This window comes from Chrysemys picta, chromosome 11 (assembly GCF_011386835.1).
Source record: "Chrysemys picta bellii isolate R12L10 chromosome 11, ASM1138683v2, whole genome shotgun sequence".
Lineage (NCBI taxonomy): Eukaryota > Metazoa > Chordata > Testudines > Emydidae > Chrysemys > Chrysemys picta.
The window spans coordinates 38,981,419-38,999,862 of NC_088801.1; the positions used below are offsets into that span (position 1 = coordinate 38,981,419).

Consider the following 18,444-nt stretch of genomic DNA (forward strand, 5'->3'; position numbering starts at 1 on the left):
TATATATTAATATTCAGCAGTTCTTAGGCATTTTTGGATTTTAGCATTTTAACATTTTATTTAAAAAAATAAATGAATTACTGAAAGTAGTTTACAAGGTCCTTAGGGCAGGGTTTTGTTTTTAAATCTTTGTGTACCTATAGCACTGTAGGAACAATAACATAATGCAAAAGACAGCTAAACACAAATCGGAAGAAAATGACATGTGGATCTTAAAGTGCAGTCACACACTGAAAACTGACTGTAAAAATATCATCAAGAATATCCATGTTTATTTAATCTCAATAATTTTTAGATCAAATTTTCAGTTTACAATGTGTTTTTTCCAACTGCCAGGTCTGTCAATCTGACTTCTTTCTTGCTTCCACATTGTCATCAATAGAAAGTCTGCAAATGCATGTTAGTTTACACTTGGTGTACATATCAGAAAAGAATGCATCGCTCTTATATAGGTATTGTGATTAACTGATGCTAATAACAGTAAAAGATAAGTAACAATTAATTGTTGTCATTAATGGCAGCAAATACTATTCAGAATACAAAGAGGGTAATAAATTGCCAGTTTTAAATAGCCATTTTCTGACTATAACCACATTTAAATAGCTGTTGCCTCATGTTTTCCTTCAATAAATTCAATCACAAAAAAAACATTAGGGTCAAACTAAAAGGTATGGGGCATAAACTATTAAAAAATGTAAGCTTATCAGTCACATGCTGTTCTCCTATTGTATGTGCCTGTGTCCATTAACTGAATACAAGAGACCCAATTTTTCCAAACCAAGAACAAAAATTACAGGACAAACAATTCTTCTTGAAATGTCTACATAAACTTTATGTGACCCCCTAACTGTAACTTGCTCAATATGAAATTCCTTTTAAGAATATCACCAACAGAAATGTATGCAGGCAAACCATAACAAAAAGGTTCATTCCAAAAAGATTTTCACATCTTCTTGAAAAGTAGTCTCTACAGTTATTAAATTATGTCTACTTTGCCCTCTTAACCTCCAGAGGCAGAATCTTACTTATTTGAACAAGATTCCACATTGCTCCTACTTCTACACCATTTGGATCCCAAAAGATGTATTCCTTACATTGTTACATTAATTGTTTTGGAACACTGGAAGTAGTGCCCAATTGTTTTCCTATAGCATTATTTTGAACCAACATCAAGTCTTTTGCTTGAGTCAGGGTCACTAATATCCAGAGTATGCATAAGAACAATTTTAAATCAAGTACCTCCGATTTATTTTCTCCCCCAATTTCTAGAACCTAGTTTATGGTACAGATGTCCACAGCTATAATCACCAAAGTCATTGGAATCTCCTTTTATCCTCACTTCTCTGTAGAATCTTGAATGTCCAGGGAGAAGGGGTTAGACCAGTGGTTCTCAAACTTTTGTACTGGTGATCCCTTTCACATAGCAAGCCTCTGAGTGCGACTCCCCTTATAAATTAAAAACACTTTTTTATATATTTAACACCATTATAAATGCTGGAGGCAAAGCGGGGTTTAGGGTGGAGGCTGACAGCTCGCGACCCTCCCTCCCCCGTAATAACCCTGTGACCCCGAGGGATCCCGACCCCCAGTTTGAGAACCCCTGGGTTAAACATTTCTTCCAGTCCCAAAATAATGTGTTTTTTTAAATGTACAGATCTCTGCCCTGCATGCTCTATGGCAGCCCAACTATTTTGATATTCTTGTCCCTCATGAAGTTGATCTGATCTTGAGAACATGTACTACTTAACCAGCCTAGAATTCATGTGACTGGTACATTATGAATTTCAAAGGGAGCAATGGTAGAAGGCATTTTCCCAGTGCATTCCAGCAGTGAAGCTGGTTCTTCAGATTGAGTAAACTAGGTAACAAACATTCACTATTTTCAGAAGCAGCCTGTTACAAAACAAAATTTTAATGAAATGACTTAATTAGCTAATACAGTGAGGCAGCCAGAGTCTTCTAGGGAATAAACACCAAAACCAGACAGCATCAGTGATGAGAGTTTTTGGGAAGGCCTGGTTTGAAGCACCTTGGAGTTCTTCTGGAACAAAGGCACTATGTAAATGTAAAATGATGAAGTAAATCTTTCCCAGATTATTTTTGGGCATCTGATCTTGGATAAGTTCCAAAAGAGATATATTGTACAAAAAACTGAAATAATTTCAAAGTGTAAAGAGAGGCTGTAACCAGGAATACCTGTCCATTGTGTCTTTCCCACTTACATGATATTCTTAAATTAGTGGTAATTTTATATCTTGCTTCTATAGTAAATACTCTAAAACCAATCAATAAATTTAGTATTTGCTTCATGCTACTCAATTAGGTTCTAAGAAAATTTACCTTGGCTTCATTGCTTACAACAGGTTTAACTGGGAACTGGACTTCTGTGGCTTTTAATATTGTGTTTTCTTGTAGGATATCTTGTTGTGATTGATTATGACCAAATGGCTGAAAAATAAATTCAGATAAATTTCCTCATGAAGCATCCAGGTATCAATTTCAGTGACAACATATCTTCATTCTAATTTATGTTATTTTAAACTGTCTGTGTGCTCACAAAAATATCTAGTAACACTTTTAAGTAAAATGACATTTTTATGTCAGGTTAGACTATTTGTTCCTCTACCTCTTGTTTGAAAGAGGTATCAACGAACATAATATCAATGTTCAGAAACGGAAGTAACAAAGTCTTTATGACCACAATTTCAGTGCGTAGTGGAGACATACGTAGAGAAGCTTGTCTTAAAGCTGTACAAGGTTTTTAAACACATTTTGTCTCACCTTTCTTCCATAAAGACACTGGAAAAAGATTACTCCAACTGACCATACATCAACCTTGTTTGAAATCTTTGGTGGCTCTTTGCCAACTACAAAACACTCTGGAGGCAAGTACCTGTAAAACCAAAACCTTCTGTCACTGCAAGTAAACCCACAATCTTTATATCATGTTCAAACACAAAGTTATACATCTGACTGCACCTGATTTCTTAACACTGGTACAGTTATTTCAAGTCTGTGTTTGTTTTTTTTTAAATCAAGAGTGACATTGTAATTTTCCATATTTTATAGTGTCAGACACAGATAATAGAGCTAATCAACCATATAGTGAGATTTCAATTTTTAGAAAGCGAAGTTAATGTTAAAGAATAGGGTCTATTTTATTTATCTCATATTCCTAGGAGTGGGAAAAATAACTACTGCCTGAGATTTAGAGATTGGGGCCCTAGACTGGATATATACTCCTCTCTTTTAGTTGCCTATTCTCACAGGAGGTAAATAAATTAAATATGTATTTATTGAAACGTCTGTGTAAATCACAAGATTGTTTTCTACTTATTATAGAAGCAAAAACGTTAAAAACGACTTTACAGTACTTCACATCTATCAACATTAAAGCTTATGTAACCCTTTCATTACTGTCCCTTCTTCACACTTGATGACCTGCTGCAATGTACTGTATATCAATGAAATGAAAATACACCATATAGTAGGTCAGGGCCGGCTCTAGGTTTTTTGCCGCCCCAAGCAAAAAAAAATTTGGCTGCCCCCCACTCCAGTGCCCTCCCCCACCCACACCCCCTGCTGCCCCAGCCCTGGGCTCCCCACCCCTACAAACGTGATCTCCTCATTCACCACAGCAATCCCCGTTTACACTTGCAGTGGGGATCAAAGCGTTTCTCCTATTTTTATTTCACTTTAGTATAAATCTCGGCACCCCCCATCCCCCGCAACTCCATCTTTAGTGCTCCAAATGCACATGGAAGGCACAGGGACTAACCCTCAAACCCTGTACCTGGAAAGGATGGGGATCTAGTAAAGAGGGTTCAGGCAGAGGAGCGGATGTGGGGGTGCTTGGGGGCTCTACACTGGCAGAGAAGTATGTGATGTACTCGCAGAGGAGGGTGGAGGAGTAGAGAGGGTATCAGGAGGGTTGTGGGAGAAGAGGTGCAGGGGAAGGGGGAGGTGCAGGAGGAGAGGGCTGGGGGAGGGTACAAGGGGAAAGGTGCAGGTGAAGGGAGAGTACAAGGGGAGGGGGTGCAGCGAAGGAGCGATGGGGGGGAGGTACAAGTGAAGAGGCTGCGAGCGGGATGGGGGGTGCAAGGGCTGAGAGGGGCAGGCGCTGACAGCTGCTTCCCCAGCCCCGTGCAGGCAGAGCCGAGAGGATGGACACTGACCCCCAGGTGCCCGAGCCGCGGGGGTCCCCCGGCGGGGCAGTATCTCCTGCTGCCCCGCTCGGAGCCGGGCTCTGCCTTTCCCCACCCCCGGTGCTGTGAGGGCCCAGGGCAAGCAGCGTGGGGCTGAGGCGGGGGGGGGGGGTGTACAGTGGGCTGGGTCCAGGGGCAGGAGGGGGCAGCTCCCTAGTAGCTGGGGCTGCTCAGCCACTCGCCCCATCAGCGAGCGAGCCGGGATCCGCGCCCCCTGCCCAGCTCGGCGGCGCCCTGCACAGCCTACTCGGGCGGGGAAACGCCGCACTGCCCTGGGGAGACAGCGGTGGTGGCAGCAGGACCCCTCCTCCCTCCCTGCATTCCGGGCCCCGCTTCCCTCCCTCCCCGGCTCCTCACACACTCCGGGAGCCCCTCTCGCCGCCGCAGCCCGGGCTTGGCTCCAGGGGACAATGCTCTGGCTCTCCAGTGGCAGGGCTATGACCAGGGCCGGCTCCTGGCTTTTTGCTGCCCCAAGCAAAAAAAAAGAAAAAAAAAAAAAAAAGAAGGGGGAGGGGCCGGAGTGCTGCCCCTTGGGAAGTGCCGCCCCAAGCACATGCTTGGAGCACTGGTGCCTAGAGCCAGCCCTGCAGTAGGTAGTGAATAGTTTACAAGAGATACAATGAACATAGACATTCAGCTTCTGTACATGACAATTTATATAAATTCCTTATAAAATAACTCCCACTTCAAATTATCTTACAGCATTTCCTTCTATGAATCAACCGTTTCGAGATATACTCGGAGACAGAAAACAGCTAGTTTCTAAAGAAAATCCCATTATTTTAGCAATGTGATATGTTGAAACTTAGTAGTGGTATGAAGGTCATGGACCCTACTATTTTTAGCATTTGTATTAATTTATAATGTAATTATTGCACATGGCATTTTAGACTAGTTAGAGGCCAAGGACCAAAATTTTATAACATAGACCCCCTAAAGTTACGCTCCTAAATAAATATTGAGAGTCTTAAGTAGATACAACATCAGAAACAGTTCAAGGTGTCTAATATCTCTAAAAATAAAGCCACTTATTTAAGCTCCTAAATATGGAATTAAGCACCCAACTTTAGGCTCCCAAGATTGAAAATTTTGTCAGCTGATTTTGTGTGTATTTATAGTATAAATGACTACAGGCATTATTATGCTAGTAACAGAACATTAATATATCAATAATTTTAAAAGATGAATCACAGCATATGATAAATTATACCAAAACATAGGGCCAAGCCGAAACATTAATGAAACAAAATAATGTATACATAGAAATATTTACACAAGATATATAGCGTTGTGAACTAGAGAACACTTTTAGCCTGACACGGTGACTAGAAAGTGAAAAAGTCAAAAGCAAGTTGTAGAGAGATATCACAATTAGTGAAAATAATTCTATCACATCCATATTATTTAACATTTTCATTTGGCATAAATATTTCCAAATATTAATGTGTGCGTCTCTCTCTCTCACCTTCCTCCCCCTGCCAAATAGGTATAGTGTTTCCTAACTACTGAGTGCTTGACTTTGCAACCTAAATTATGTTTTTTTAATGTGGGGGGGTTTGTGTATAATTTCCTAGGGGTGGGTTCTGTGTTTTGTTAGCTAAAGAAAAAGGTAAAAACAAATTCTATTATGTAAAACTTAGTAAACAGAAAAAGCTACAGAACTGTTAGGTACAGTGTTGACGTTTCTGTTTAAAATTAAGTTTGAGCCCCTGACTTCTTTCCTTACTGCAGGTAAACTAATGAAAAGAGGCTAAGTGCTCAGAAGAGTTGGCAGATAATGAGCTGGCCAACACTACCCTCCTACTTACTCTTCAAACTCACTAGCAGGATTGACGGGCTGCTGTGGCAAAAAGCAGAAAAGCCAAAAGCCCCATCAGAACAGGGAGGGACTGGGGAGAACAAATCCCAGCCAGGAAGTTTCTATAGACAATGACAATGCTCACTGCTTTTCCTGTTCTGCAGGCAGTTCTATCATTACAGCTTTTTGTAAAAGAGCCCGAGTGCATGAGAGAGAAGAGATGGTTTATACCCCGCCTTCATTTCCACCCAACAGATACACTGGTGGGATGTCTCTGGGTCTCCTACCTACCTATTGAAGTTAGGATGCAGGAGGGAGGGAGAGAGTATAATTTCCCTGTTTGGGGTATCTCAGGCTGGCTGTTCCCTGCCCTACAGCTGCTAAAATCCTCAGTCTTCAAGAGCGAGGGTGTTTCCTACTACAGAGATCTCCAATATTATTAGAGACAAATACTTTTAGGAATGGTAAAGTTGGAGAATAAATGCTACAAAAACTGGTAAGACCCATGTAATCCTGGATGTGATAGATGACAGTTTTCTTCCTCAAATCATCACTGAACCAACAAGAGTTGATGCAATTTTAGACTTGCTTTTGGTAAGTAGTGAGGACATCAAGGAAGAGCTAGTCATAAGAAATAACCTTGGATCGAGTGATCATGGGCTGATTCAATTTAAATTAAATGAAAAGATAATCAAAACCAGGTTGTCAACTATGATTTTTTATTGTAAAAGGGCAGACTTTGGTCAATTAAAAGAATTAGTTAAAGACATCAACTGTACTGAAGAGCAGAAAAAACAAATATGGAGGTGGGTGGGAATTTCTTCAAATCAACTATACAAAACTATCTGAAATTTGCATCATAAGAAAAGGGAAAAGAACTTGTAGGGAAAGGCTACAGACCCAGCTGGATGAATAACCACCTAAAAAGTTTATTAGGTGTAATAAAGTAAGCAGAGAACCTATAGGGAATAAGAAAAGGGGTTGATCAGCAAAAAAATCTATATTGTGGAGGTTAGAAAAAGTAGGAGTAAAGCAAGAATTACCAAAAGTCAAGCTGAATTAGCTCTTGCTGTGGACATTTAAAATAGAACGGTTACTTACCTTCTGTAACTGTTGTTCTTCGAGATGTGTTGTTCACGTCCATTACACATTAGGTGTACGCGCGCCGCGTGCACGGACGTCGGAAACTTTTTCCCTTAGCGGCTCCCGTCGGGCCGGCAGGGCCCCCTCCCTCCCGCCAGAGCAGCGCCCCGCTCTAGGGTATATATATCCCTGCTGACCCGACCCCTCCGGTTCCTTCTTGCCGGAGACTCCGACAGAGGGGAAGGAGGGTGGGAAGTGTAATGGACGTGAACAACACATCTCGAAGAACAACAGTTACAGAAGGTAAGTAACCGTTCTTTCTTCTTCGAGTGATTGTTCACGTCCATTACACATTAGGTGATTCCCAAGCTTACCATTGGAGGTGGGTAGGAGTCAAGGTACAACTGACCGTAGCACAGCCCGTCCGACCACCGCGTCCTCTCTGGTCTGATGGTGGATCGCGTAGTGGGCTGTGAACGTATGTACGGACGACCAGGTGGCCGCTTTACAGATTTCCTGGATAGGGACCTGCGCCAAGAAGGCCGTCGAGGACGCTTGGGCCCTAGTCGAGTGGGCCCGGATCTCTGGGGCCGGAACATTGGCGAGCTCATAACATGTGCGTATACAATGCACAATCCACGCCGATAAGCGCTGTGTCGAGATAGGCAGGCCTCTCATACGTTCCGCAATGGCAATAAACAGCTGAGGTGTTCTGCGGAACGACCTGGTCCGCTCCAGGTAAAACGCCAATGCCCTTCGAACATCGAGGGTATGTAGGCTGCGGTGATGAGGGTCCGTATGGGGTTTAGGGAAGAACACCGGTAGACAAATGTCCTGTCCCATGTGAAACTGCGAGACCACTTTCGGGAGGAATTTGGGGTGCGGCCTCAGTTGCACCTTATCCTTATGAAAAACTGTATAAGGGGGTTCTGAAGTGAGGGCCCTCAATTCCGATACCCTCCTGGCCGATGTGATGGCCACGAGAAACGCCACCTTCCACGAGAGGTGCATGAGGGAGCAAGTGGCTAGGGGTTCAAAGGGGGGCCCCATGAGCTTAGTTAGGACTAGGTTCAGACTCCACGCAGGGACCGGTGGGCGCGAGTAGGGAAACACCCTCTCCAGCCCCTTGAGGAATCGGGCTACTGTGGGGTTGGAGAACACTGACACTCCCAACTCTCCCGGATGGAATGCCAAAATGGCAGCTAAATGCACTTTAATCGAGGCGGGCGCAAGCCCCTGATGCTTGAGGTGTAGTAAGTAGTCCAGGATCGACGGAACTGAGGCCTGTAGAGGCTGTATGTGCTGAGGCTCGCACCAGTGGGAGAACCTTTTCCATTTGGCCAGGTAGGTCGCTCTTGTGGAGGGCTTCCTACTACTAAGGAGAATTTGTTGAACCTGGTGAGAGCACCTGTGTTCCGCATCGTTCAGCCAGAGAGATACCACGCCGTGAGATGTAGCGATGACAGGTTCGGGTGGAGCAGGCGACCCCTGTCTTGTGTGACTAGGTCGCGATGGAGGGGGAGGGTGATCGGGTCGGCTATGGACAATTCCAGCAGGGTCGTGAACCAATGCTGGCGTGGCCAGGCCGGGGCGATGAGTATAATTGTCGCCCTGTCCCTGCGGGTCTTGAGGAGGACCTTGTGGATGAGCGGGAATGGAGGGAAGGCATACCTCAGGCTCCCTCCCCACGGAATCGTGAAGGCATCTGCCAATGATCCCGGGCTGAGGTTCTGAAACGAGCAAAACTGAGGGCATTGACTGTTGTCCTTGGTGGCGAAAAGATCCACCCGGGGAAAGCCCCACCTCCGGAAGATTGAATGCAGGACGTCCCGCCTCAACGCCCATTCGTGCATTTGGTAGGATCGGCTGAGGCAGTCCGCTAACCCGTTTTGGATCCCCGGGAGATACGTTGCAATAAGATGGATCGCATGGGCTATACAGAAGTCTCATAATTGGAGTGCCTCGCGACAGAGGGGAGAGGACCGGGACCCGCCCTGCTTGTTTATATAGAACATGGCGGTAGTGTTGTCCGTCAGGACTGCCACGCTGTGACCTTCTATGGTGGTGTGGAAGGTCTGACAGGCGAGGCGAACCGCTCTCAGCTCCTTTAGATTGATGTGAAGCAACCTGTCTTCCCTGGACCACAAGCCTTGGGTCCGCAGTTCCCCCAGGTGTGCCCCCCAACCCAGGCCCGATGCATCCGTTACTAACGTCAGAGTGGGCTGTGGGGCAGCGAAGGGGATCCCTTCGCAGACCTGCTGTTGATCGAGCCACCAGCGGAGCGAGCCCAATACCCGATCCGGGATCGTCACCACCAGATCCAAGGGGTCTCTGTTGGGGTGGTACGTTTGGGTAAACCACAACTGCAAGGGCCGGAGCCTTAGGCGGGCATGTCTGACTACATGTGTGCAGGCTGCCATGTGTCCCAGGAGCTGCATGCAACACCTTGCCGTTGTCGTGGGGAACTTCTGGACTGAGCTTACGGCCCTCTGAATTGTCAGGAACCGCGACTCTGGGAGGCTTGCCCGCGCGGTCACCGAGTCCAGGACTGCACCTATGAAGTCCAGTCTCTGTGTGGGAGCTAACGTGGACTTGGGTACGTTGACCAGGAGGCCAAGCCTGCCGAACATCTGTAGAGCCAGCGTCACGTGAGAGCGGACCTCGGCCTCCGACCTGCCCGCGAGGAGCCAGTCGTCCAAGTACGGGAACACGCGCATCCTTCTTTTCCGAAGGAAGGCTGCTACCACGGACATGCATTTCGTGAATACTCGTGGTGCTGATGCCAGGCCAAAAGGCAGGACTGTAAATTGGAAATGGCGCTGGTTGACGGTGAAGCGCAGGAACCGCCTGTGGGCCGGATTGATGGCGATGTGAAAATAGGCATCTTTCATATCGAGGGCAGCGTACCAATCCCCCGGATCCAGGGATGGGATAATAGTTCCAAGGGAGACCATACGGAAGCGCGTTCTGACCAGAAACTTGTTTAGGTCGCGCAGGTCCAAGATAGGACGGAGGCCCCCTTTTGCCTTGGGAATCAGGAAGTACCTGGAGTAGAATCCTTTTCCCCTTAGGTCTGGTGGGACCTCTTCCACTGCTCCTACTGTGAGAAGGGTCTGTACCTCCTGCATGAGAAGTGGCTCGTGAGAGGGGTCCCTGAAGAGGGACGGGGAAGGGGGATGGCGGGGGGGGAGGGGCGAGGAAAACTGGAGGGTATAGCCCGCCTTCACTGTGCGCAGGACCCAGCGGTCCGATGTTATGCGCGACCATGCCCGGTAGAAATGGGACAGGCGGTCCTTGAAACTCAGAGGAGGATCCGGTATGGAATGTGGTACGCTGTCCTCGAGCGTAACTTCAAAAGCCTGGTTTGTTCCCTGGCTGCGGCTTGCCCTGGCCGTGACCTTGGCTCTGGTTAGGCGTATTGTTACGTCTCCGCCTGTTATCCCTGCCACGACGGCGGTACTGTTCGTGCCGAGGGCGAGGGTGGTACTGCCTCTGTGGTGGTTGAGGCTTAAAGGGCTTGCGCTGCGTCACCGGGGTATGCATTCCTAATGACTTTAGGGTTGCTCGCGAGTCCTTAAGGCTATGTAGCCTGGCGTCCGTTTGGTCGGAGAACAAGCCCGAACCTTCAAACGGGAGGTCCTGCAGGGTGGTCTGCACCTCTGGCGGAAGGCCTGAAGCCTGTAACCATGCCGAACGCCTCATCACTACCCCTGACGCGATTGTTCTAGCCGCTGCGTCGGCTGAATCGAGGGAGGCCTGCAATGAGGTCTTGGCCACCGCCATTCATAGAATCATAGAATCATAGAATATCAGAGTTGGAAGGGACCTCAAGAGGTCATCTAGTCCAACCCCCTGCTCAAAGCAGGACCAATTCCCAGCTAAATCATCCCAGCCAGGGCTTTGTCAAGCCGGGCCTTAAAAACCTCCAAGGAAGGAGACTCCACCACCTCCCTAGGTAACGCATTCCAGTGTTTCACCACCCTCCTAGTGAAATAGTTTTTCCTGATATCCAACCTGGACCTCCCCCACTGCAACTTGAACACCAGGGCCGTGAACTCAGGATGTGCGTCCTGAGGTAGGGAGTCTTTGAACTTGGAGACTGATGCCCAAGAATTAAAATTGTGCCTATTTAGAATCGCCTGCTGATTAGCGATCCTCAGCTGGAGGCCCCCAGACGAATAGACTTTCCTTCCGAATAAGTCCAATTGTTTTGCCTCCTTGCCCCTGGGCGCAGGGGCTTGCTGGCCATGACGCTCTCGCTCGTTGACCGCCGAGACCACCAGCGAACAAGGAGACGGGTGTAAAAAGAGGAAGTCAAACCCTCTTGACGGGGCGAAGTATTTTCTCTCCACGCCGTTTGCAGTTGGTGCACTGGAGGCCGGCGTTTGCCACACCGTCTTATAGTTGGACTGGACTGTCCGTATAATCGGGAGAGCGACTCTGGAGGGCCCCTCCGGGCTCAGGATGTCGACCATGGGGTCCTCCTGTTCTACAGTCTCCTCCGCTTGCAAGCCCAGATTGAGGGCTACCCGGCGAAGCAGGTCTTGGTGCGCCCGATGATCAATCGGGGGAGGGCCGGACACTGTCGTGCCTGCTACTGCCTCGTCCGGCGAGGAGGAAGAGGTCGGGGCCTTTTGTCCATCCTCACCTTCCTGCAACCCTTCATCGCCTGGTTGTTCCTCTGGGGCCTGTCCCACGGTGTGGGACTGGGACGGTACTGAGCTCGGTGCCGAGTCCACTCCCTCCCGCTCCTGCGGTCTAGAGACCGTTGCCTCCTCGTGAGAGGGCAGGCGGTACCGCGGAGAGCGGGATCGGTACCCCGATGGCCCGGATCTCGAGGTCCTGGATGGGGGCCCTTGCTGGTGGTAGGCCCAGGGTGTCCAGAACGGCCATTGGCTTGGTTGGCCCCATTGGGGATGGCCAGAGGCTTCGTAGTCCCTACTAGCCTGTGCCCTATGGGCATACCCGCCGTACCGGCCCAAGTCAGTCTCCGACACCACGGACGGTGATCTGGAAGGCCACGGCGGAGCCGTAGAACGGTGCCGGTCCGGGTATGGGGAGTAGCGCCTCCGCGACCAGGACCTGGAGCAGCGTCTCGCCGACCTGGACCTGGATCGGTACTGGTGACCACGGGACTGGGAACGACTACGGGTGGTCGGTCTCGGGGAACGTACCGTTGACGCATCCCGGTGCCGACTCGAGTATGGCTTCTGAGTCGGTGCCGACCGCTTACTGAGGCCCGACTGCTGCGGCGCTTTCTGCGCGGAGGGCAACCGGGAGTCCACCGAGGCGGAGCTCGACCGGGACCGGTGCCTTGAACGGTGCCGAGATGGCTACCGTGATGGGCGCACCATCGCCGGCTTGCCTCTGTGTGGCAGTCTCGGTGGAGCGTCCTCAGTTTGTGGAGGGCCCTCAACGGACAATGCAATGAGGTCCTTTGCTGCCTCAAATGTGTCCGGAGTGGAGGGCTGTTCCAAGAGCTCCTCCAGCCCTTCTTCCTCACTCGACGCGCCTATCCCGGGGCTCGACGGGCCTTTCGGCGCCGGAGCCACTACCGGGGCCTGTGCCGGGGCCGTGCCAGCCTTGGGCGCACTCGAGGTCTTCGCCGGCGCTACCCTCTTATGCGGGGAGCGTCCTCGGGCCTTGGGTTGGCCCTTCGATTTTGTCGGCGAAGACGACCGGTGCCGTACATGCCCCCGTTGGGTCGGTGCCGTGGGCTTCGAGTGACCCGCCGGCGCCGGTTCCCGCACCGATGCCGGGGCGCTCCGCACTGAGGCAGACGGTGCCGCCGAAATGGAGGGCTGTAACGCCGTCTCCATGAGCAGCTGCTTGAGGCGAAAGTCTCTTTCTTTCTTAGTTCTGGGCTTAAAGGCCTTCCAGATCTTGCAGCGCTCTTTCTGGTGAGCTTCCCCCAGGCAGCGGAGACACGAGTCATGGGGGTCTCTCAATGGCATAGGCTTAAGGCACGTGGCACAAGCCTTGAAGCCTTGGGCGTGCGGCATGCCCCGCCGCCCAGGGCCGGTGCCGGGGTTGACCAAGCAACCACGGCAGGAACTTTAAGTACCTAATGAGCTGTTAACTACTAAGCTCAACACTAACTACTAAATAACTGATAACTATTGTAGATAACACTAATGACTATGCTAAGGGACACTCTCAGACGAGAGACAGAGTTGTTCCAACGCCGCCACGGACGGTAAGAAGGAACTGGAGGGGTCGGGTCGGCAGGGATATATATACCCTAGAGCGGGGCGCCGCTCTGGCGGGAGGGAGGGGGCCCTGCCGGCCCGACGGGAGCCGCTAAGGGGAAAAGTTTCCGACGTCCGTGCACGCGGCGCGCGTACACCTAATGTGTAATGGACGTGAACAATCACTCGAAGAAGAAAAATAAGTTTTTTAGTTATATAAATAAAGAGAGACTATGGAAGGACGAGGTTGGGCCATTATGCAGTGTGGATGGGAAGAAGATTAAAGATAATCTAGATACAGCTCAAAAACAAAACAAATAATTTGCTTCAGTTTTCAGTAAGGATGACAATACAGAATATGTACATGTGATGGAAATGAGTGTCAAGAAATGGAAATTACTACATCTCAGGTGGAAGAAAACTTAAAGATCTTATTATGCTCGAATCAGGGGGACCAGATAACTTCCATCCCAGAACACTGAAACAACTGACACATGACATTGCTAGCCCGGTAGCAAGGATATTTAATAAATCTATCTATTTAGGGGTAATACTATATGACTGGAAAATAGCTAACATCATATCTATATTTAAGAAAGGGAAAACAAGTGATCTGGCATTTACAGACCTGTTAGTCTGACTTAAGTAATATGCAAGGTTTTAGATCAAGTTGTGAAGGAAAGAGTAATTACATTCATAGAGGTAAATGGTAAAGGGGATGTAATGTAATAAGGGTTAACATGATAGACTGACCTGATTTCCTTCTTTGAGAAAATAACTGATTTTTTAGATAAGGGAAGTGCAGTAAACCTAATACACTTGGACTTCAGTAAAGCATGTGACAACAGTATCACATGGGAAATTATTTCTTAAATTAGGAAAGACAGAGATCAGTACAAGTGTTGTAAGGTGGATAAGAAATTGGCTGAAGGGGAAAATGCAGTGGGTTATGCTAAAAGGTGAATTACTGGACTAGAGGGAGATTACTAGTGGAGTTCCTCAAAGTTAGTCTTGGGGCCAATCAACATTTTTATTAATGACTTGGCACAAAAAGTATAAGTGTGCTGATAACATTTGCTGATGATACAAAGCTGGGAGGCATTGTCAATACAGAGGAAGACTGGAATGTTATACAGGAATATCTGGATGATCTTGAAGACTGGAGTGACAGAAATGGGATGAAATTCAATGGTACAAAATGCAAAGTCATTCACTCAGGGTCCAATAATAAGAATTTCTGCTTCAGTTGGGGGCTCATCAGTTGGAAGTAACAGAGGAGGAGAAAGCCCTGGATGTGTGGGTCTATCACAGGATGATTATGAGCCACCACTGTGATGTACGGTGAAAAAGGCAAATGTGATCCTAGGAAGTATCAGGTGAAGCATTTTCAGTAGAGATAAAGTAGTATTAATCCATTGTGTAATGCACTGGTAAAACTTAATTTGGAATACTGGTACGATTCTGGTCACTCATGTTCAAGAAAGATTAATTTAAACTAAAGCAGGTGCAGAGAAGAGCTAGTAGGAAGATAAGGGGAATGGAGCACCCATCTTATGAGAGGAGACTGGGAAAACACGGCTTGTTTAGTCTAGCAAAATGAAGGCTGAGGGGAGATATAATTGCTCTCTATAAATACATTAGGGGATATGATTGCTCTCAGGGAGGTAAAGAGCTATTTAAACTGAAGGACAATGCTGGCACAAGAACAAGCATATATAAACTGCCCATGAACAAATTCAGGCTGGAAATCAGAAGAAGATTTCTAACTGTCAGAGGGATGAGGTTCTGTAACAGCCTCCCAAAAGGAGTTGTGGGGCAAGCAACTTCATTTTTAAGAGAAAGCAGAACAAATTTATGAGAGCTACTGTATGATGAGGCGCTCGTGATGTTAGGGGAAGGGCTCAATTACTCTGGGGTTCACTTTTGGTTTATGCCTGATGCATCTGAAGCTCATGCTTCAGGGTTTCACCTGGCAACCAGCAGAAGTCAGGAAGGGATTATTTCTCCCCCCCCCCAGTATGTTCTGGGTGGGTGTTTTTATCTCCTTTCTTTAAAGCATCAAGGAGGACCCACAGCTGGAAATGAGATATTGGGCAGGGCTCTAAGGAAGCACCAAGCATTCTCTGTCTCTCCCAGGTGCTTGGATGATTGGTTCTTGCTTACATGCTCATGGTCTAACTGATCGTCATATGGGGTCAAGAAGGAATTTTCCTTTAGGTCAGACTGGTGGTGACCTTGGGGTTTCTTTTGGGGTTGTCGATTAATCGTAGTTAACTCATGCGATTAACTCAAAAAAATTCATCGCTATTAATTGCAGTTTTAATTTCACTGTTAAACAATAGAATACCAATTGACATTTATTAAATATTTTGGATTATTTTCTACATTTTAAAATATATTGATTTCAATTACAACACAGAATACAAAGTGTATAGTACTCACTTTATATTATTTTTATTACAAATATTTGCACTGTAAAAATGATAAACAAAAGTAATAGTATTTTTCAATTCACCTCATACGAGTACCATAGTGCAATCTCTTTCACGTGAAAGCACAACTTACAAATGTAGATTTTTGTTACACAACTTCACTCAAAACCAAAACAATGTACAACTTTAGAGCCTACAAGTCTGCTCAGTCCTACTTTTTGTTCACACAATCGCTAAGACAAACAAGTTTGTTTACATTTACGGGAGATAATGCTGCCCACTTATTATCTACATCACCTGAAAGTGAGAACAGATGTATGCATGGCACTTCTGTAGTCAGCATTGCAAGATATTTATGTGCCAGGTATGCTAAACATTCGTATGCACCATCATACTTTGGCCAACAGTCCAGAGAACATGTTTCCATGCTGATGACGCTGGTTAAAAAAATAATGCATTAATTAAATTTGTGACTGAACTCCTTGGGGGAGAACTGTATGTCCCCCTATTGCATTCTGCCATATAGTTCATATTATAGCAATCTTGGATGATGACCCAGCATTAGGGTTACCATTCGTCCGGATTTACCTGGACATGTCCTCCTTTTTGTGCTAAAAATAGCGTCCGGGGGGAATTTGTAAATCACTCAAAATGTCCGGGATTTCCCCCCTCCCCCGGCAGAGCAGAGCGAGCGGCTGGGAGGGCTGCAGGAAAGTCACGGGCTGGACTCCGGAGCAGCTGTAGAGGAGCTCCTCCCCCCCTTCCCTCCCTCCCTGCATTCTGAGCCGGCAGCTCCTCCCCGGCAGCCCAGTGCCCCGCTCCAGCAGCACTGTGCAGGGCCAGGGACCGGGTTGTGTGTTGTGCTGGGGAGCGCAGCCACGTGTCCGGCTCGCACAGAGCCCAACACCCTGTTCTGAGCAGCAGGGTAAGGGGGCCAGGGGGCAGGAGAAGGGGCAGGGAGGTTCTGGAGGGGGCAGTCAAGAAACGGGGGGGGGTCGGGAGTTCAGGGGGGGGCTTTTTGGGGGGGAGTGGAGAAAGTTTTGGGCAGTCAGGGTACAGGTAGGGGGTAGGGTCCTGGGGGGCAGTTGGGGGGGGTCTTAGGAAGGGGCAGTTAGGGGATAAAGAACAGGGAGGCTTAGGTAGGGGGTGGGGTTCTGGAGGGCAGTTAGGAGCAGGGGTCCCAGGAGGGGGCAGTCAGGGGACAAGGAGCGGGGGTGGGTGGGGGGTTGGGAGTTCGGGGGGGGGAGCTGTCAGGGAGCAGGAGTGGGGAGAGGGATCGGAGCAGTCAGGGGACAGGGAGCAGAGGGGTTTAGATGGGTTGGGAGTTCGGGGGGGGGCTGTCAGGGGGTGGGGAGTGGTTGGATGGGGCGTGGGAGTCCCAGGGGTCTGTCTGGGGGTGGGGGTGTGGATAAGGGTTGGGGCAGTCAGGGGACAAGAGGCAGGGAGGCTTAGATAGGGGGTGGAGTCCTGGGGGGCAGTTAGGGGCAGGGGTCCCAGGAGGGGGCAGTCAGGGGACAAGGAACGGGGGGAGGGTTGGGGGTTCTGGGGGGGCGGGAAGTGGGAGGGGCAGGGGCGGGGCTCCTCCCGTCCTCTTTTTTGCTTGCTGAAATATGGTAACCCTACCCAGCATGTTGTTTGTTTTAAGAACATTTTTACACTGCAGATTTGACAAAACGGAAAGAAGGTACCAATGTGAGATTTCTAAAGGTAACTACAGCACTCGAACCACGATTTAAGAATCTGAACTGCCTTCCAAAATCTGAGAGGGATGAAGTGTAGAGCATGTTTTCAGAAGTCTTGAAAGAGCAACAGTCTGATGTGAAAACTACAGAACCCGAACCACCCAAAAAGAAAATTAACCTTCTTGGTGGCATCTGACTCATATGGTGAAAATGAACATGGGTCAGTCCACACTGCTTTGTATCGTTATCGAACAGAAACCATCATCAGCATGGAAGCATGTCCTCTGGAATGGTGGGTGAAGCACGAAGGGACATATGAATCTTTACCGCATCTGGCACGTAAATATCTTGCAACACCAGCTACAACAGTGCCATGTGAACACCTGTTCTCACTTTCAGATGACATTTTAAACATTATCTCCTGCAAATGTAAACAAACTTGTTTGTCTGAGCGATTGGCTGAACTAGGACTGAGTGGACTTGTAGGCTCTGACGTTTTACATAGTTTTATTTTTGAATGCAGTTTTTTGTATATAATTCTACATTTGTAAGTTCAACTTTCATGATAAAGAGATTGCACTACAGTACTTGTATTAAGTGAATTGAAAAATACTACCATATATATTCGTTCATAAGCCGAATTTGTTTTAGTAAAAAAGGGAAGCACCAGAGAAGGGGGTTGGCTTATGAACAGTATAGAGAGGGAGAGATGGGACACAGCCCCTCCCCCCAACAGAGGGAACAAGGAGAGGCAGCACAGCCAGCAGAGCCAGAAGGGAAGAGGCAGGGCCAGAGTCTCTCCGCTTCTGGCCATGCTGCTCTCCCCACAGCCTCCAAAGCAGCTGCAGATCCAGGGCTGGCAGGCTGCAGCCACCCAGCCCGCCAGAGCAGGCTGCGGCCGCGCCGCCCGGCCCACTGGAGCACGCTGCGGCCGCACTGCCCAGCCTGCCGGAGCAGCTCCAGCCAGGCCAGAGACATCCTCCCCTGGCCCCAGATAAGGTGAGAAGGGATGGGACGGGGAGAGTGTGGGGGTCCCGAGCTAGGGGTGAGGGTTAC

At 48.2% G+C, this 18,444-nt stretch overlaps 1 protein-coding gene across 5 annotated transcripts in view; it reads right to left on the minus strand.

Moving 5' to 3' along the window:
• TLK1 (tousled like kinase 1) overlaps positions 1-18,444 on the minus strand; it is a 163,477-nt gene that overhangs the window by 4,067 nt on the left and 140,966 nt on the right. For 2 of the 5 annotated variants that reach the window (XM_065560762.1, XM_065560764.1), the window contains exons 19-20: positions 2,782-2,893; positions 2,341-2,448 (exon numbers count right to left, since the gene is read on the minus strand). In XM_065560762.1, coding sequence (XP_065416834.1) covers positions 2,341-2,448; positions 2,782-2,893 — 220 coding nt within the window. Of the gene's footprint in view, positions 1-252; positions 388-2,340; positions 2,449-2,781; positions 2,894-18,444 lie in introns of those variants that run through there. The other 3 variants (XM_065560763.1, XR_010591304.1, XR_010591303.1) reach the window with 3 other exon arrangements.